The sequence below is a fragment of the Protopterus annectens genome, chromosome 2.part1, assembly GCF_019279795.1.
Source record: "Protopterus annectens isolate FY-2018-M chromosome 2.part1, PAN1.0, whole genome shotgun sequence".
Lineage (NCBI taxonomy): Eukaryota > Metazoa > Chordata > Ceratodontiformes > Protopteridae > Protopterus > Protopterus annectens.
In genome coordinates this window covers 270,617,760-270,634,182 of record NC_056729.1, presented here as the reverse complement: position 1 = coordinate 270,634,182, position 16,423 = coordinate 270,617,760, and the positions used below count along the sequence as shown (strand labels likewise).

At 41.7% G+C, this 16,423-nt stretch overlaps 1 protein-coding gene across 1 annotated transcript in view; it reads left to right on the top strand.

The window, feature by feature from the left end:
* Positions 1-16,423, top strand: part of CENPE (centromere protein E) — a 3,008,010-nt gene that overhangs the window by 2,004,390 nt on the left and 987,197 nt on the right. Inside the window, exons 38-39 of the mRNA XM_044063442.1 lie at positions 13,330-13,566; positions 13,980-14,210. Of these exons, the coding sequence (XP_043919377.1) occupies positions 13,330-13,566; positions 13,980-14,210 (468 nt within the window). The remainder of the gene's footprint in view (positions 1-13,329; positions 13,567-13,979; positions 14,211-16,423) is intronic.

The following is a 16,423-nucleotide window of genomic DNA, read 5'->3' as shown; positions in this document are numbered from 1 at the left end:
CAAATTATGTCCATGGCTGCTGATTTAATTTCCATGATTAGAGGTTCACAGGCCTATCCTGAGAGAGCATCCCAGCCTCCTCCTGATAAAAGGCCACGGGTTGAACCCTCTGACCCTACTCCTTCAGATGAAGACTCTGAGGGCTCTGTCCACTCTGATAGCCAGGAAGAGCTCTTCCAGACCTATGAGGACTCGGATGCAGAAGATTCCATCCCTTCGGCCTCCCCTCCTGAGGATATTTCTTTTGGGAAAGTTCTGCACACCATGAGGGAACATTTCAAGTGGCAGGGTCAGGAATATTCTGATTCTAGGAAACGCCTTAGGACTTTCCTTAAGAAGCCTCAGCACAGGCCCTTAGCTATTCCTCCTGTACTTGATGTTCTGGATGATTTGTATTCTGACTCTAGTGCTACCCCTGATTCTCTTCCTCCTGCTCCAGCCAAGCCAGACAGGTATTACAGGGTCCCAGAAACTCATTCCCATTTATTCAGGGCCCATTCTGCTGATTTGGAAACTATTTCACAGGGGCCTAAAGGAGTTTCAGCCTCCACCTCAAAAATCCTTTGCCCTCCAACAGGGAAGCAAGGTCATTAGAGAGATGGGGCAAAAGGTTTACACATCCACCACCTTATCTATGAGAGCTTTAAATTGCCTTTTTCATATGTTACAATATCAGGATTATCTCTTAGAAGATTTACAAAAAACATTAGCTTCTCCTGATCCTTTAGACAGGAAGACTTTGCAGGAAGCTGTACATAACACTCAGCAAGTAAGCAATCACTTCCTGCAGTGTGGATGTGATGCACTGGAAGCTTCATGTAGGGCAGCTATGACAGGGGCAGTGATTTGTAGACATGCTTGGTTAAAAGATCAACCTCTACCAGATCATGTAAAAGCAAAACTTCTGGATGCACCTTTGGAAAAGAACAAGCTTTTTGGTGCAAATGCTAAGGATGTGTTAAAGACCATCGAAGAAAAAGCAAAATCAGTTCAGACTGTGAAAGATTTCCTCCAGGTTCAACCCCCCATATTCAGTAGGAATTGGCCTTCAAAAAACTGGTCCTTTTCTAATCCAGAAAAGTTTCAAAGGGGTAAGAACAGACATGGCCGAGGAAGAGGCCAATACAGAGGCCCTTACAGGGGACGACAATGGCAGCCAGGAAACCAAAGAAGTGATGCAGGGGTTTCACCTGCCCAACAACCACAAACTCAATGACTTTCCTCTACTACCGCCTACCAGGGAACAACTAGAAGCTCCCTTAGGCGGAAATTATCTCTGTTTGCAGAAAACTGGCACAGACTGACAAAGGACAAATGGATTTTGGACATTATAGACCGAGGGTACAGGTTTCATTTTCATACCTTACCAAGAAAACAAGGCATGCCAAACCTACCACAAAATCAAAGGGCAGAGGCTGTCAAGCAAATCACTCTGCTGACTCGAATGAAAGCAATAGAAAGAGTTCCACAACAAGAACAGGGGTTTTACTCAAGACTGTTCCTTGTTCCAAGAAAAGAATCTCAATGGATACCAATACTGGACTTGTCCGCATTAAACACCTTTCTCATAGTACCAAAGTTCAAAATGCTGACTCTACAGCAACTCCTTCCCATGCTGGGCAAGGAGCCGTGGCTGATTACTCTGGACCTCAAGGAGGCATACCTGCATGTCCCTATCAGACACAGCTGCAGAAGATACCTCAGATTTCTTGCAGGGCCAGAGCATTATCAATTCTCAGCATTGCCATTTGGCTTATCTACTGCGCCCAGAGTATTTACAAAATGCCTGGCTTCAGTAATTGCTCATTGCAGGTTCCAGGGTATACAAATTTACCCGTACCTGGACGACTGCCTCATACAAGCGGACGACAAATTGATCTTGACAAAAAAACCTGGATTATGTCATACGATTACTTCATGCTCTGGGATACACAGTCAACTTCCAAAAGTCAAGACTGCAGCCATCCCAGCAAATAATCTTCTTAGGAGCCAAACTAGACACAGCCTCTCAGATGGTGTACCTGACAGAAGACAAGCAAGAGAAGTTAACTCATTACTTCAAAGGTTTAGCAAAACTCACCCAGATGACTGCAAGGAGATTCCTACAGGCCCTGGGTTACATGGCATCCTGCATTCTACTGGTTCCATTAGCAAAACTACACATGAGAAAGCTTCAATGGTACCTAAAAAGCATTTGGTCTCAGCACAGCAACAACTTGGAGACAATCATACTACTCATTCCATGCCTACAAAAGGAATTCCTATGGTGGGCCTTGGTGAGCCAGGAAAACACAGGTATGTCATTCAAAAAACCACAGATAACACAGACCATGACTGAAGACGCCTCAGACCTTGGATGGGGGGGCGCACATGGAAGGCAGGTGTATACAAGGACAATGGTCTCCAAAGGAAACACATCTGCATATCAACCAAAAGGAAATGCTGGCAGTAATGCATGCTATCGAGACTTTTCAACACCAACTCCAGCAAGGCCATTTAATGATACGGACAGACAACACCACTGTGATGTGGTACATAAACAAGCAGGGGGGCACCCACTCTTACCCCCTTTGCAGACTGACAATGCAGCTTTGGGAGAAATCACCGAGTCTAAACATCCAGTTACAATCCCAGTTTGTTCCAGGAAAAGACAATGTGTTGGCGGACAGCCTAAGCAGGAATTTCACAGATCCACATGAGTGGAGGTTACATCCGAAGGCCTTCAGACAACTCACTTCGACATGGGGCAAGCCAGAAGTGGACCTATTTGCCTCTCACCTCAACCATCTTCTACCAAAATTTTGCACAAGGACATACCATCCAAAAGCTTGGAAAATAGATGCCCTCTCATTGAACTGGAACTCCCTAGCAATCTATGCATTCCCACCTCTGCCACTGATGACCTCAGTATTACTAAAGATCAAAGCAGAGAAGCCCAAGGGAATCATAATAGCTCCGGATTGGCCAAGACAACACTGGTACCCACTACTACAGAGCATATGTCACACCAGGAGGTGGGCCCTCCCTCAGTGGCCTCTACTTTTGACAACACAATTTCGAAACATTGCATCAAAATCTTCAGACACTGCAGCTAACAGCCTGGGAGATCCCATAAATAACTTCAGCTTATCTCTCTCCAAGGAAGTTCAGCGGATACTAACAGAGGCTCGAAGACCATCCACCAGAAAGGTTTATTTAGTAAAGTGGAAAAGATTCAGCAATTGGAATACCAGCAAGGGACACGATGCATCATTGCTGAACATCCCAGTTATCTTGGAATATTTGGCAGATATGTTAAAGAACGGCCTCTCATATTCTTCCATAAAGATACATGCATCTGCTATTTCAGCTAGATACAACACTGATCCTCCTGTTTTCTCTCACCCCTTACTAAGACAATTCCTCAGGGGAATCAAGAACATTAAGCCACCAAGAAAGGCCCCAGTGCCAGCCTGGGACCTCAATTTTGTCTTAGAAAAACTGACTCTACCTCCTTTTGAGCCAGCAGCTTCAGTTGACTTGCAATTTCTCTCATGGAAGACAGCCTTCCTGTTGGCAATTACCTCAGCAAGAAGGGTTTCGGAGCTACAGGCCCTAATGGCAATACCACCCTTTATTATTTTCCACAGAGACAGGGTTTCATTAAGGACCAACCCTACATTTATGCCAAAGGTGGTATCTAGGGTTTCTCTAAATCAAGCCATTGATCTACCTGCTTTCTTTCCCAATCCTGAGAATAAGGGGGAAAGACTTTTGCATACCTTGGACATTCACAGACAACTTCGATACTACCTGGACAGAACCAAGGCCAGTAGGAAGTCTGAACAACTTTTTGTAGCTTACGCCCCTGCAGTCCAAGGAAAAGCAATTTCAAAACAGACTATTTCTAAATGGATTGGACATTGCATCAGATTCTGTTATTCCTTTCATGGAAAGACTGTTCCAGCCAATGTCATACCACATTCCACCAGAGCTACAGCCACCTCTACAGCATTTTTAAGAGGGGTGCCTACCAAAGACATTCTAGAAGCTGCTACATGGAGCTCCATGCATACATTCTCCAAACACTACAATCTCTCTCTATATTCCAGATCCAGAGCAGGCTTTACTTCGGCAGTCCTGCAGGGTTTGATTGCCACACCATCTCTTTCCTAGAACATACCTCCTTCCCAGCTAAGCTATGGTATTCTACCCACATGTTATGACTGCAGTTGCATTCTTGAAGGACATAGTACAGTTTTGTACCTACCATAAATGTAGATGTCCGATAGACATGCAACTGCAGTCGGATTTTCCCTCCCTCCATACCCTTCTATGCCTAGGGTCCACTCCTATCCCTGTTACTCTTAGCTGGGGATATCTGTTATGGTGTATTTGTTTTACTGCTCATTTATTTGTTTGGAATCCTGTTTTTGTCCTCCAATTTGATTACAGCCTTCCTTGGAGGGCACCTGGCATCTGGGGCAAGAAACACTGAAGAAAATGGCGTCGGCTGATGCTTATGTACTCCAGCCGCTCTGACTTCGGAGAGAAATGCGACATCAGCCGACGTCGGACCCAGACTTTGGAATCCGGCCGACCGAGGGCTGCCTGAGGCAGGACCCACATGTTATGACTGCAGTTGCATGTCTATCGGACATCTACATTTATGGTAGGTACAAAACTGTACTTTTTTCCATAGGGATAGTGTATCGCTATGAACAGATCCCTCATTCATGCCCAGGGATGTTTGACTTTTCTTTGAATGAAGCCATCAGTCTCCTAATGTTCTATCCAGATCCACATAACCAGGGAGAAAGGATTCTACATACCCTGGATGTGCATAGGCAGATGAAGTACTGCCCTAACAGAATCGAGGCCTTTAGGAAATCTGGAAAAACTGATCGGCTATTTATTTCATAAGGATTATTTCCAGATGGTCGCCTCCGCTGTTTTTATTTATGCTCACCATGGTAAACCAATTCCAGGCAGTATCAAGGCTTGACTCTACAAGGGCCTTGTTTTCTTCAGTGGCATATTGGAAAGGGATGGACATAAAGCAATCTCGAGTCAGCTGTGTGGTCCTTGTACATAACTTTGCAAGGCATTGCAGCCTGAATTATTTTTCAGGATCAAAGACTAGCTTTGCTAGGATCATTTTCCTGGGGCTCCTGGATCCACATCCTTTAAGATAGGCTTTGGTAATCAAACCATATAGCCAAAATGTCACTGCAGCTATGGGAGTTATGAATATAGTATAGTTGTGTAAGTTTCACTTACCTATAGTTTTGTGGTTATTTCTTGTTTGTGGAGTTCAGGATGAGTATACTAACTTGAGCAAGTGAGTCCTGAATATTTTCCAGTCTGATTTGCTTATTTTCCTTTCTCAGGACTGACCAGTCAGATTGGAAGCGGGGGAGGGAGCCAGAGCTCCTGAAAGCTGTCCAGTTATTTTGTCGTGGGCAAGACACGGCCCCTATAACCTAAAGGCCACTACAGAGAAATTTGAATATCTACTGTTATGGTTAAGTGCTTCTTACTCTTTGTCTGTCCCAGGCAGATGATGCATTCAAAAGAGAATATCAACAAATGTAATTGTGGCATGCAGATCCTCCTGAAGAATGAATACCTTTAGTGTTTTTTCTTTGCCTGGATCCAGAGCACATGGGTGAAACCCGTAGAGAAAATTTTTCTTTAGTAAGAAAACTTTCTGAACTGCAGTCAGATTTATGGTGGCTTATTAGAAAGAAATGAAACCTAGAAAGATTTAGATGCTTTGAAAGATACCTGTAATAACCTCACCAGATGAGTTCATGCCGGAGATGCTGGCCAGCTGCTCATTCCCAACTATCAGTGTTGAGTACAGCCATTTGCTGGTGTGCATATGGAGGCCAGCAGCATTATCTTGCCTTTTCAAAGTGGTGAGTGGCAGTTCAATGGCAATTTCTAGCTGATGACTGTGGCCCACAATCAAATCAGAAAGACTCTGTGGTGACAGAGGAAGATGTTCTCACCGTTTATGTGCACAAAACACCAGAGTGTTATCCATCATTGCATTGTCCTGTAGACCAAACCCCTCTCTCCACCCAGCCATTCAAGATTAGGAGTCAGGCACAGGAGCAAACATCTCAGTGTCATCTGGCCTGTTTTTTTTTTTTTTTTTTTTTTTTTTTTTTCTTAAGGAGCAAACTACCTTAGAACAGAGAACATTTTTTTCATTGTATCTGTTTTCTGCGCAGGCTTTTGTAAAGGGATTTTTTGTAGTCAAAGAATTGTCAGACCTTCCCCCACACACTCCTGCTGAGGTGTGAAGACTCTCACTGCAGTAAATAATCCTTGCTGGACATTTACAGGTGACAAGTAGTAGGACTACAAACAGTCGTCTGCTACTCCCCAATGTCTTCAGTGGAAAGTCGTTTCTCTCTCATGAATGATGCAAAATTAAAATGTGATTTACTAGTTCCTTAATTATTTCTGTCATTTTCATCCTCTTTTTTTTTTTTTTTTTTCTTCATATTTATTTATAATTTGGTAACCAGGAAAGTGAACTGGTCCCAGGACCCTTTTCAGCAATGATTTGGGCTTCATGGCAAAGATAACAAGTAATAAATGCACTTAGCAATACAAAGAAAAAAATACTGACCTAAAGACATTAGAAAAGATTGCATGTGCAACACATAGCCAATGTGTGACATTAAATAAGTAAAACATTAAGCAGCGTTTACTAGAATGTGTACATTAATAATGCTCAACTCTGCTGTGTTTAGTATAAATAACTAATTGTATGATTCCATATTACTCACACACACACACCCACGCACACACACATATATATCAGTGTGTGTGTGTGTATATATATATATATATATATATATATATATATATATATACACACACACACACACACGTGTACAAAAAAAGTGCGTTTTGTGTATAATGGAGAGCTAGATTATATGTATGTGTCTATTTCATGTCCTTTAAAGAAAAACAAATCAAAATGGTTAATTGTGTAACTGTATGTGTGTCTACACACACAGGTATATTTCTTTGCCTTTTTGTATATCCTCTGCTGTGTTCCTGACATTAGCAGGATTAATTGCTTATCTAAGATTGAAAGCAGTACTTGACATTGATAAACTACAGATTTAACTATGTCTGTGATATGTCATTCAGCTGGAGACAAATTCCTCTACAAAGTATGTGAGAAGTTGAGCTTTTAAAAAAAATAAATAAAAGTAGGTGGGCTTCCTCCTTTTTGATTCCAGTGCAGGGAAATGCAAATTTTAAAAAGTTGAGGCAGGTTTCTAGTACCTACACAATATTGGAACCATATTGCAGGGAGAATAGATACCCAAGGATTGAGTTAAACTGTAGGAGAGGGCGGAGTTTTCCTTTAATTACCAGAAATGTGTAGAGAACTACATTATTGCATGGCAGAGGACTATTATTTCTCCTTGTGACGCCTGTGCACTGGCCCAGTAATCAAGGAGCCTCAATCCTCACCACTAACAGCAGTGAGGGGCATGCACATTGGGAAGGATAACAAGTACACACAGTAAAGTACAATTTCTCTTAAGAGCACACAGAGATCACAATCGTCTGGAGCTGGTTTCTCCCTTTTTCTCCAGATCCCCAATAAGACTCCCCACTAGCACAGCTGGAGTCTTTAGCCAGGGTTCCAAGCTAAGTCCTCCCAGCACTCCCTCTGTCCAACCTCATGTTCCTGCCCAAGTAGCTGACGCACACACACTTTGAGATATGATTTATATACAAACAATGAGATATGATTTATATACAAACACACGCTCCTGGGGAAGGCTGTCACAGGTTCACTAGGTATGACCCTTCTACCCAAGCTATAAGGTAGTTATCCACTGCCACCAGAACCCCTACTCATCAGCTGCTATAAGGCCCTTCCCAAAGGGTGACTTTCACTGTGTAGTAATACTGTTATCCAATTAGTAAATGTGACCAGAACTTTTAAGGCTATTGGAGTGGCTTAGTACAGTATCACTAAATTCATGTAAGTACTCTAGAGCTTAATTAATCTCTACACAAAACAGCCACAGTTGAAATTTTTAAAAATATTTAATAATAAATAAAAACACAAGACCAATCTCAATTCAACACAGTGCTAGTCAAGTGTTCAGACACAGAACTTTAAACCAATACTGTATGATAGTCTGACATAAATATAGAAAACAGCTAATCAAATCTTTCTGTTTTCTATCTATTTCTAAGAGAAATCCTAAGTTTTAAATAACTTACATATAGACCAAAGGCAGACTACTGGTGATATAGTCAGTTCTAAAGACAAATGCAAAATGCTATCTCTTTCTCTCTCAGATCTCTTAAATTGATAATACATCACTGCTGACTCATTTTAGATTGCATCTTTCTTGACACTTTTCTGGTTCCCAAGCTAACAGAAACTCAGAGTTTAACATATCTTTGTAATCTTGCACCTGCAGGAAGCCACAACAATAAAATACATTTGACATGTAAAATCTAGTAATTGACTCTTGTCCTAAGACTATAGAAATAATTTCTTCAACCAGACATCCTGTCTCTGAGCTTTGAGATCACAGTCATAAAATTATTTACCTTATCAGCTTTCTTCCAGTAGGGTGCACTGTGGTTATATTTTTGAAGTTTAGAACATACAACACAGTTTTTCTTGCATTTAGTTTTCTTACATTTATAAAACAGCCTGTGGATTATATTGGTATTTACAATGACATAGAATTATCTACAACATTCTATCTAGCTTGACTGGCAACCTTTCAGTTTTTCACACTCCTTTTCCAGCAAATGGGTCCGACACTTCTGACTTTCTGATTCTGATCCCTGTAGTAAGTAAATCATGCTGTATATGTCAGTTGATGTCAGTCTTTGATTTTGACGAAGTCAAGCCAACAAGCAAACGTGTACTTCATAAATAAATTTACTTCTCTGGAATACAAAAAGCCCATGTGCAGCTACTGACTTCTGGCCCGTAGTTGGTTTAAACAAATACTGCTATTGTAGAGGAAGATATTCCAACCCTGTATGCATGGGACAATAGACTAGGTGATTGTTGTCATGACATTCTCAAAGCCAACCTCCCTTTTTCAGACCTTTAGGGTAGGAACTTGGACCTAGGTGCAGCCACCCCCACTGCTGTTTGGCCTATCTCTTTTTGATTGCTAAACATTTCTGAGGTGTATTTTGTTGCTTGGCAGTGGACTTTCTTCTGATGAGTCCATCTGCCTCTGTCTGCAGTCTGGCAGATGGATGAGTTGGGAGCTGCTTAAATGGCTTTTGCTTGCTCTTAGATTGGAGCTGAGCTTCTTGGTAATATCATTACTTTAACCAACTCCATGAGGTGGCTGCTGGCATGTAGTGGGAAGGGAGGATATGGTTTCTGAACCTCCTCTGTACTGTCAAAGGGTTTGAGAACAAACTTTCTAGGTTACTCTTGATGCAGGCCAGGATCAGCTGCCACTGTATGACAGCCTCCCCCCCACGTTGAGTTCTGTCTTCCTCTGCCCATGTCTCATAGGTGTTTCCCCCTGTATAAGTCGTGAACTTCAAGTATGACAACTAATGCTTGTTAACTATGGAGTTGTCTGACCAATCTGTAAAGCAGTTTTAACTAGGGATAATTCATAGGTTCATAGGTTGGTACTAGGCTATCAGCCCTAGGGCCTATACAAGCCTAGCCATAACAATTCCCTGGCTATTTCTTCCCACATTATTTACTTTCCAGAACCCCTGTCTAGCAGGGCGACTGACGTGATCCCTGGGGGTGAATTTCCTTTCTCCCATCCAATCGTCAAGGTTCCTCTTGAAGAGGTCCAAAGAGGCACTCTGCTTGACATGTATGGGCAATCTATTCCAGAGTCTGGGGAGTCTCTGGGTCAGGAACCTATCCCTCCAGCATGTTTTGTTTATTGTGATGACAAGGTTTAGATCCCTGGAGCGTGTAGCTCTGAGGGATTGGGATTTCTTTAAGTGTAGCATGTCCAACAGCTCTGGGTTTGACATGGCCTTGTATGTTAAGCAGAGATCGCCTCTGAGTAGACGATATGCGACAGAGTATAGCTGGAGTTTTTTAAGGCAGTCAGCGTAGGGCATCTGCTTTAGGCCTGTGATTCTTTTAGTGAGGTATTTCTGAGGCCTTTCCAGTTGTTACAGATGTCTTGAGAGGTACATACCAAATGGGGCGTTGTATTCTATAATGGGTCTAATGAGGGATGAGTACAGTGGGACAATGACCTCCTTTTTTCTGGATGAAAAGCCCTTCGTGATGAGGTGTGCCACAAAGAAGGATTTCCTGACTGTTGTGGCGATGTGGTTATCGAAGGTGAGACCACTGTCCACCTGTGTCCCTAAGTCTCTTATCACACTTTCTGTGTTTAGTGTACTGCCACCTATATGGTAATTCATGGATACATGTTTTTCCCAAAGGGGATAACAATACATTTCTTGGCATTGAGCTTGAGCCCATGGCTCTGGCACCAAGCATCTGTTTCTGTAAGGCCCTTTTGTAGAGTGTCCACATCATTTGGGGATTCAATAATGGCTCCCAGTTTGCAGTCATCTGCAAACTTTGTTAGCCAGAGTCCCTTTGTGTTGACCTGTACTTCAGAGAAGTAGATGCCAAACAAGAGCGGCCCCAGGACTGAACCCTGAGGTACTCCACTTGTCACTTGTCTGGAGATGGTCCTTGTTAATTCCTCTTCAGTGTACCAGTGCTTTAGGACCACTATGGGCTTTCTGTTCTTCTGCACTATGGGCTGATTCCTCTTCCCACATCTCTTGGGACGGGAGTATTGGTTCTTAATCACCTGTGCCTCCTTTCTCTTCTTTGCCTTTTGGGAATGCAAAACCTGAGAAATGAGGTGGCTTCTTGCTTTAGAAATTGATGCATGTAGGGGGAATACATTTTTCTCAAAGACAGCTGATTCTAAGTTGGTGCTATACTTTGTCCCCAGCCCTAGATAAAGAACTTTCAGTCCCCTTAACTAGTGGCATTGAGTGGGCAAAACTGCTTTTTCCATACTAGGTTCTCCATGCAAGGCTCGGGGGTGTATTCTTTTCCACTTAAGTAATAGCTGTGTCCACTGCTTGTAAACTTTGACCTTGAAATGCTTTTTTGTTGCAGTCTTGTGATCCCATATGTTCATTATACTGTGTGGGTGGGAGTTCACTTGTGCATAATATCCCGTCTTTGTGGCTTGCCTCATACAGGTGTATTGATTCTGCAGGACACCGCGTTTCTCTTTAAGGGAGTTTCTTTGCCTAAACAGTTTTTACTTTTCCACTTTCCCTCAGGGGCAGTAACTAGGAAAAAAAGAGAACATATACTCTTGAAAGCCCCAAACTTGTGGGGCATTGGGATGTCCAGAGGTATTTGGCACTGAGTTGGACTTGTAGTTCCACGTTCAGTGAAGAAGCTTCATCAGGGAGAAGGTAAGTTTGGAAGTTGTGTATCTTTAGATCTTCTGTTCAGTGGCCTAGGCATTAGTTTTGTTTGCTCTTCTGAACAGTAGCTTCTGCCATTATTTGCTTGATTTGCCCCTGGCAAACTTGGTCACCATAAACTTTTGGTCTTAAGTTTGATTCTGATGTTTTCTTTTGCTTTCCATGTGTGTGGTTTTGCCACTCGAGATTCAGCTCTATCATAGGAGCTTTCAAGAAGGGGGTCATCAATATTTCCTGTAACACTGGATTTTTATCATAGCTGTGAAAATGGCTGTCCTTCATTTGTCAGGGATACTTCCCTCCCTCTCCCTTCTTTGGGTGGGCATTCCTTCCAGCCAGACTTGGCAGGCATACTTTTATTTTGCTTTAAGTGTGTAGATACTTGTAAGTAATGGGGATGTCATATGTCAAGTGTTTGCAAGTGTGCACTAGTTGATAGTAAGGGGTGAACTTTTGGGTGTGGTTGGTGTAATGAACAAGCATCTTCTTTCTTCTTCTTTTGGCTTTTCCTGGTTAGGGGTCGCCACAGCGGATCACCTGTCTGCTCATAGTTCGCAGTGGAGTTTTACAGTGTCAAGTTGCCAGCCCGGCGCCCAGCCTTCCACAGAAGGCACACGCATTCATGCCTACGGCCAGTTTTCCCTCAAATACTGAACATCGAGAAAGATGCAATACTGATTGGTCCTGATGGGTTCTCTCTTCAGTCATGATGGTGGTTTTAGATTAACTAACTGATAATGTAGTAACTAGGCTGTTACACTGGGCATGTTTTGCAGAATTTAGAATCTGATAGCTGGGAAACGAACCAGAGCATTTTGTGAATTCTTTTAAGTAGAATTATATTAGTTTAGACTTTTTGTAAGGATGTTCTTTCCTTCATTTGTAGAGTATTTTTCTTTCCTAGGCTACATTTCAGAACTGAAGCTGCACTGAAGGTATTTCTTCGTCAGGCTTTCATATATCTGTCTTGGCCCTTTGGGTATCAAACCCTAGCCGTGATATGAACTATGAGAGAGTTGCTGTTGCAGCCCCCCCCCCCCCGATGTGTCACACAGATTGCCGAGACAGGTGTTTGTTATGCTCCAGTATTTTGGCCTTTTACTAAACCGTTTTCACCATAATTTTCACACTAGTCTACATCTTAATGATGAGGACTATGTTTATTAATCCCATCAATGAACATGTTACTGCAGTTTTGCACATTTCTAGTCCAGACATTGAACTTCACCAAACATTGTTGCCTGGACTAACCTTACATCTGCATCCTTTCTTGTACAGCTGTTTCATATGCCTTCAAAATAGGGACTTTATGGCTAAAATTGCTTTAGAGACCATTTGTTGTTGTAACTGTAGATTTCTTCGGCATCCCTGACAATTTGCCTTCTCAGCCACTTTTACAATATGGTATGATATGAGTTTTTAACTTTACTTCCTCAATCCCTTCATGACAGACTTCTTTAGTATACTTGGTTCTTCTGTGTATGCTATATTGTCTGTATAAGTAAAGACCACAGCCATTTGGAAGCGTGTTGACTAATAAAACACCATGTGTGAGAGGTTTCTGTCTGGAATACTTTTGGATTCTGTTGATGTAGCTGGTGCATAAATGAACTTTTTTCTCTTTAGATGTCCTTTTGACTTGGTTAAACTGTTTGTTTCACTTTTCGAGATTTGCAGTTTACCTGTCTTTTAACTTAGTTGGTAATTGCTCAGGACCATAGCTGCAAGTGATTAACTTATATTGTATCATCTTGTTTTGCATTGTTTCTCTTATTGATTTTTTGCTTAGATTTTGTCAAACGACTTGAAATGTGCACTGCTTTGTGACTGGACCTCATAATATCAATCTTCACTAGCTATTGCATCAATGTTTTTATTTTACAGGTTTCCCTTTTAACAACTGAGCTTAAACAAAGATCCACTGAATATGAACAGGCTTTGAGTAAGAAAGAGCAGTTCAGGGTACAGTGTGAGGAGCTTTTAAAGGAAATTGAAAAGTTAAAGGAGGAACGAATGAATGTGGAAAATGATGAACTGGAAAAGTTGGACAATATGAAGAAACTCTGTGAACTTCAAGAAGTTATAACCAAAGTAACCAAAGAGAGAGATGAATTTGAAAAGGTATTCATCATTGTTTAGTAAGTTCTGAATAAAAAAGTATTTGCTTAAGCAGAATTATACTTGCATTCAAAACTATATTTAATTATGTATCAAATCAATTCTGTTTTCTACATGAATGCCTCGAGTCCTGCAAATTTGCTTCATTCATTTATTCATTTTCTGATACCCATTTTATCCTGTTCAGGGCAATGGTGCCTATTCCAACCAGAGGACAGAATCTTACCCCTGCTCTCAGCTGTTTTAGAAAATCACCTACCTGTATGTCTTTGAGATGTGCAAGGAAACCACCAGAGCACCCATCAAAAATGTGTAGTATAGTTTCTAATGCTGATAATATTTTTAGTGCTGTTAAACTGGGATGCATCAAAAATTCTTCCTTTTTCTTCTGTTTCACTCATAATTTCCTTTTTCAGCAAATTTCATTGAGAGTGTCTGAATGTAACCAACTGCTGCAAGAAAATGAATTGCTAAATGACCAGCATGAAAAGCTCCTGAAGGAGGTGGAGCATTTGAAGGAAGGACTCAAGACCACTGCATGTAAACTAGAAACCGTGGAGCTTCAGAAGCTAGAAACCTTACATGAGCTTCAAAAACTACAAGAAGCAGCTAATGCTGCAGCCCAAGAAAGAAATGAATTACAGCAGGTAACTAAGAAAGACTACTCCGATGTATAATTTTAAGCTGACTGCTATTCTAGTTCACTACTATAATGGGGAAGTGTCTAGCATGTGTAAATGTCTTCATATCGATCACTACTGCAGTAGTCTAAGCTATATGGGTTATATTTTGCATAAGATATAACAACCGGCCAACTTCCAAAGGTTCAAGGCACCTTCTATATGCCAAGCTGTTAATTTGAGCTGAATAAAAAGAAACAGTTTTGGGTGTCAAGCCCTTCAGAACTTTCCTGCTGCCGAAGAGTACGCTCCTGAGGCTTTTGAGATTCGATGGTCGGCTTGTGCTATTCCTTTGCTGGAAAGATAAGTTCCTTTCATGGAGAAAACCTTCCATTGCAAAATTGTTTAACATTTTCCTGTTTAAGAAAGTTATTTTAAAAATAAGAATTTGTGTTTTAATGGACTGCCATGAGACTGTATTGTATTTTTAAACGAGGAAGCTCTTTTCCTGTCAGTTTAGAAGTTTAAAGTATTTGAAAAAAACATTTTTTCTGTGAAGACATTTTCTTTTACTTTTTGTGGCTGGCTGAGTGTTTTAGAAGTGCTTTTTACTGTTTTTTTTGTGTCTGAAAAAAGTGACTTTTAGAGAATTAAAAATTTTACATGGTTTGCTGCTTGTTTTTCCTGGGAAAGGAACACCATTTTCAACTTGACCATAAAATAAACTGTTGGTTGCATGGTCGGGCCTCCTTCCATTCACAGAAAGAAAGCTAAGCAAGCAGCCTTTGCACCACAGCAGGCTAGCAGTTTGCCATAGCCATGGGTAGGTGACTCTGCTGTGGCCATTTGGTGTACCTCGGCCTTCTCCTAGTTTCCCCGGATCCCTTTGGTGTAGCCCCTACAGCCAGTATGGACCAGGGGATTAGCCACTTCCTCTATGGCTGTTTGGGGTCCCCTAAATGGGCAAAGGAGAGGCACTCTTTGTTGGTCCTAGGAGAGGCAATAGGGAAGGATTCCCTATTCTGCCAGAATGTTGAACCCATCCCTGGAGAAGCTACTGCCATTTATAACATCGTTGACCCCATTTTTTTCTGTCATAAAGAAAAAAAAAAACGTGTCTACTCCTCAAATTTCCTAAGACAGGAGTAATTTACTTGATCTGGCTCAGGAATGTATTCAGGCTTTTGATCCTTAAGTGCTTTCTGGTAAAAAAAGAAGGGTACCTCTTTTCCTGAAGAGATTCCATATTCTGAATCTGGACAGGCAGATGAAAGGACAGATGCAATGTTTTCTCAGGTTTCTTATTTGGACTTAGAGGAGAGCTCAATTTCTGATTCTTTTTTGATAGGTTCCTCTGTCTCTGAGACAGTTTTCAGAATGTGGCAGTATTTTCAGTGAGAGTGCAGGTTTCACAGTCCCTCAGAAAATTCTATGAGCTTTTACAGAAGGAATTTGTTGAAACTTCACTAATTCTTCCAATTCTGTCAGCTTTGAGGGATATGTTTGTCTGCTGTTTTTTTTTCTCACCTGATAGCCAGCCTGCTTCACCTAAAAGTATTGATAGAATGTATAAAATTCCTCCGTCAAGTTTTTATACACTTTCCAAACCTTACACAGCAGCTGTAGCTGCAGTTAATCCTACTGAACTAAACAGCTATTTCCTGTCTTACACTTTTGATAGTTTCAAGAAGCATAAAAATGCTTTTTTTGTGGGATACTTAGGATAGATTGAAGCACATAAATACAAAAAAATGCATGCCCTGATAAAGGCATTTAGCTTTCTGAATCATCTTTAGTCCTCATGACCTCAGGTTGTTTCTGACAATTCCACAGTCATGGGGGGAACCAAGTTGTACCCCCTGTGATGCTCATGCCCTGGCCCAGCAATCAAGGAGCCTCAATCCTCACCACTAACACCAGAGAGGGCGTCTCATGTATGAGGAAAGGATAACAAATACACACATTAAAGCGCAATTTCCCTTAAGAGCACACAGAGATCACAGTCAGTCCGGGGCTGGTTGCTCCCTTGCTCCCCACGTCCCCAGTAAGACTCCCCACTGGCACAGCTATAGGGTCCAGATCTCAGCCTAGTTAGCAAGCTAAAATCTACAGCACCCTCTCTGTCCAACCAGTGCTTTGTGTCCCTGCCCAAGTAGCTGACACACACACACTTTGAGATAAGAGTTTACACAACCACACAGACACTTCTGGGGGAAAGCTGGCACAGGTTCTCCAGCGGT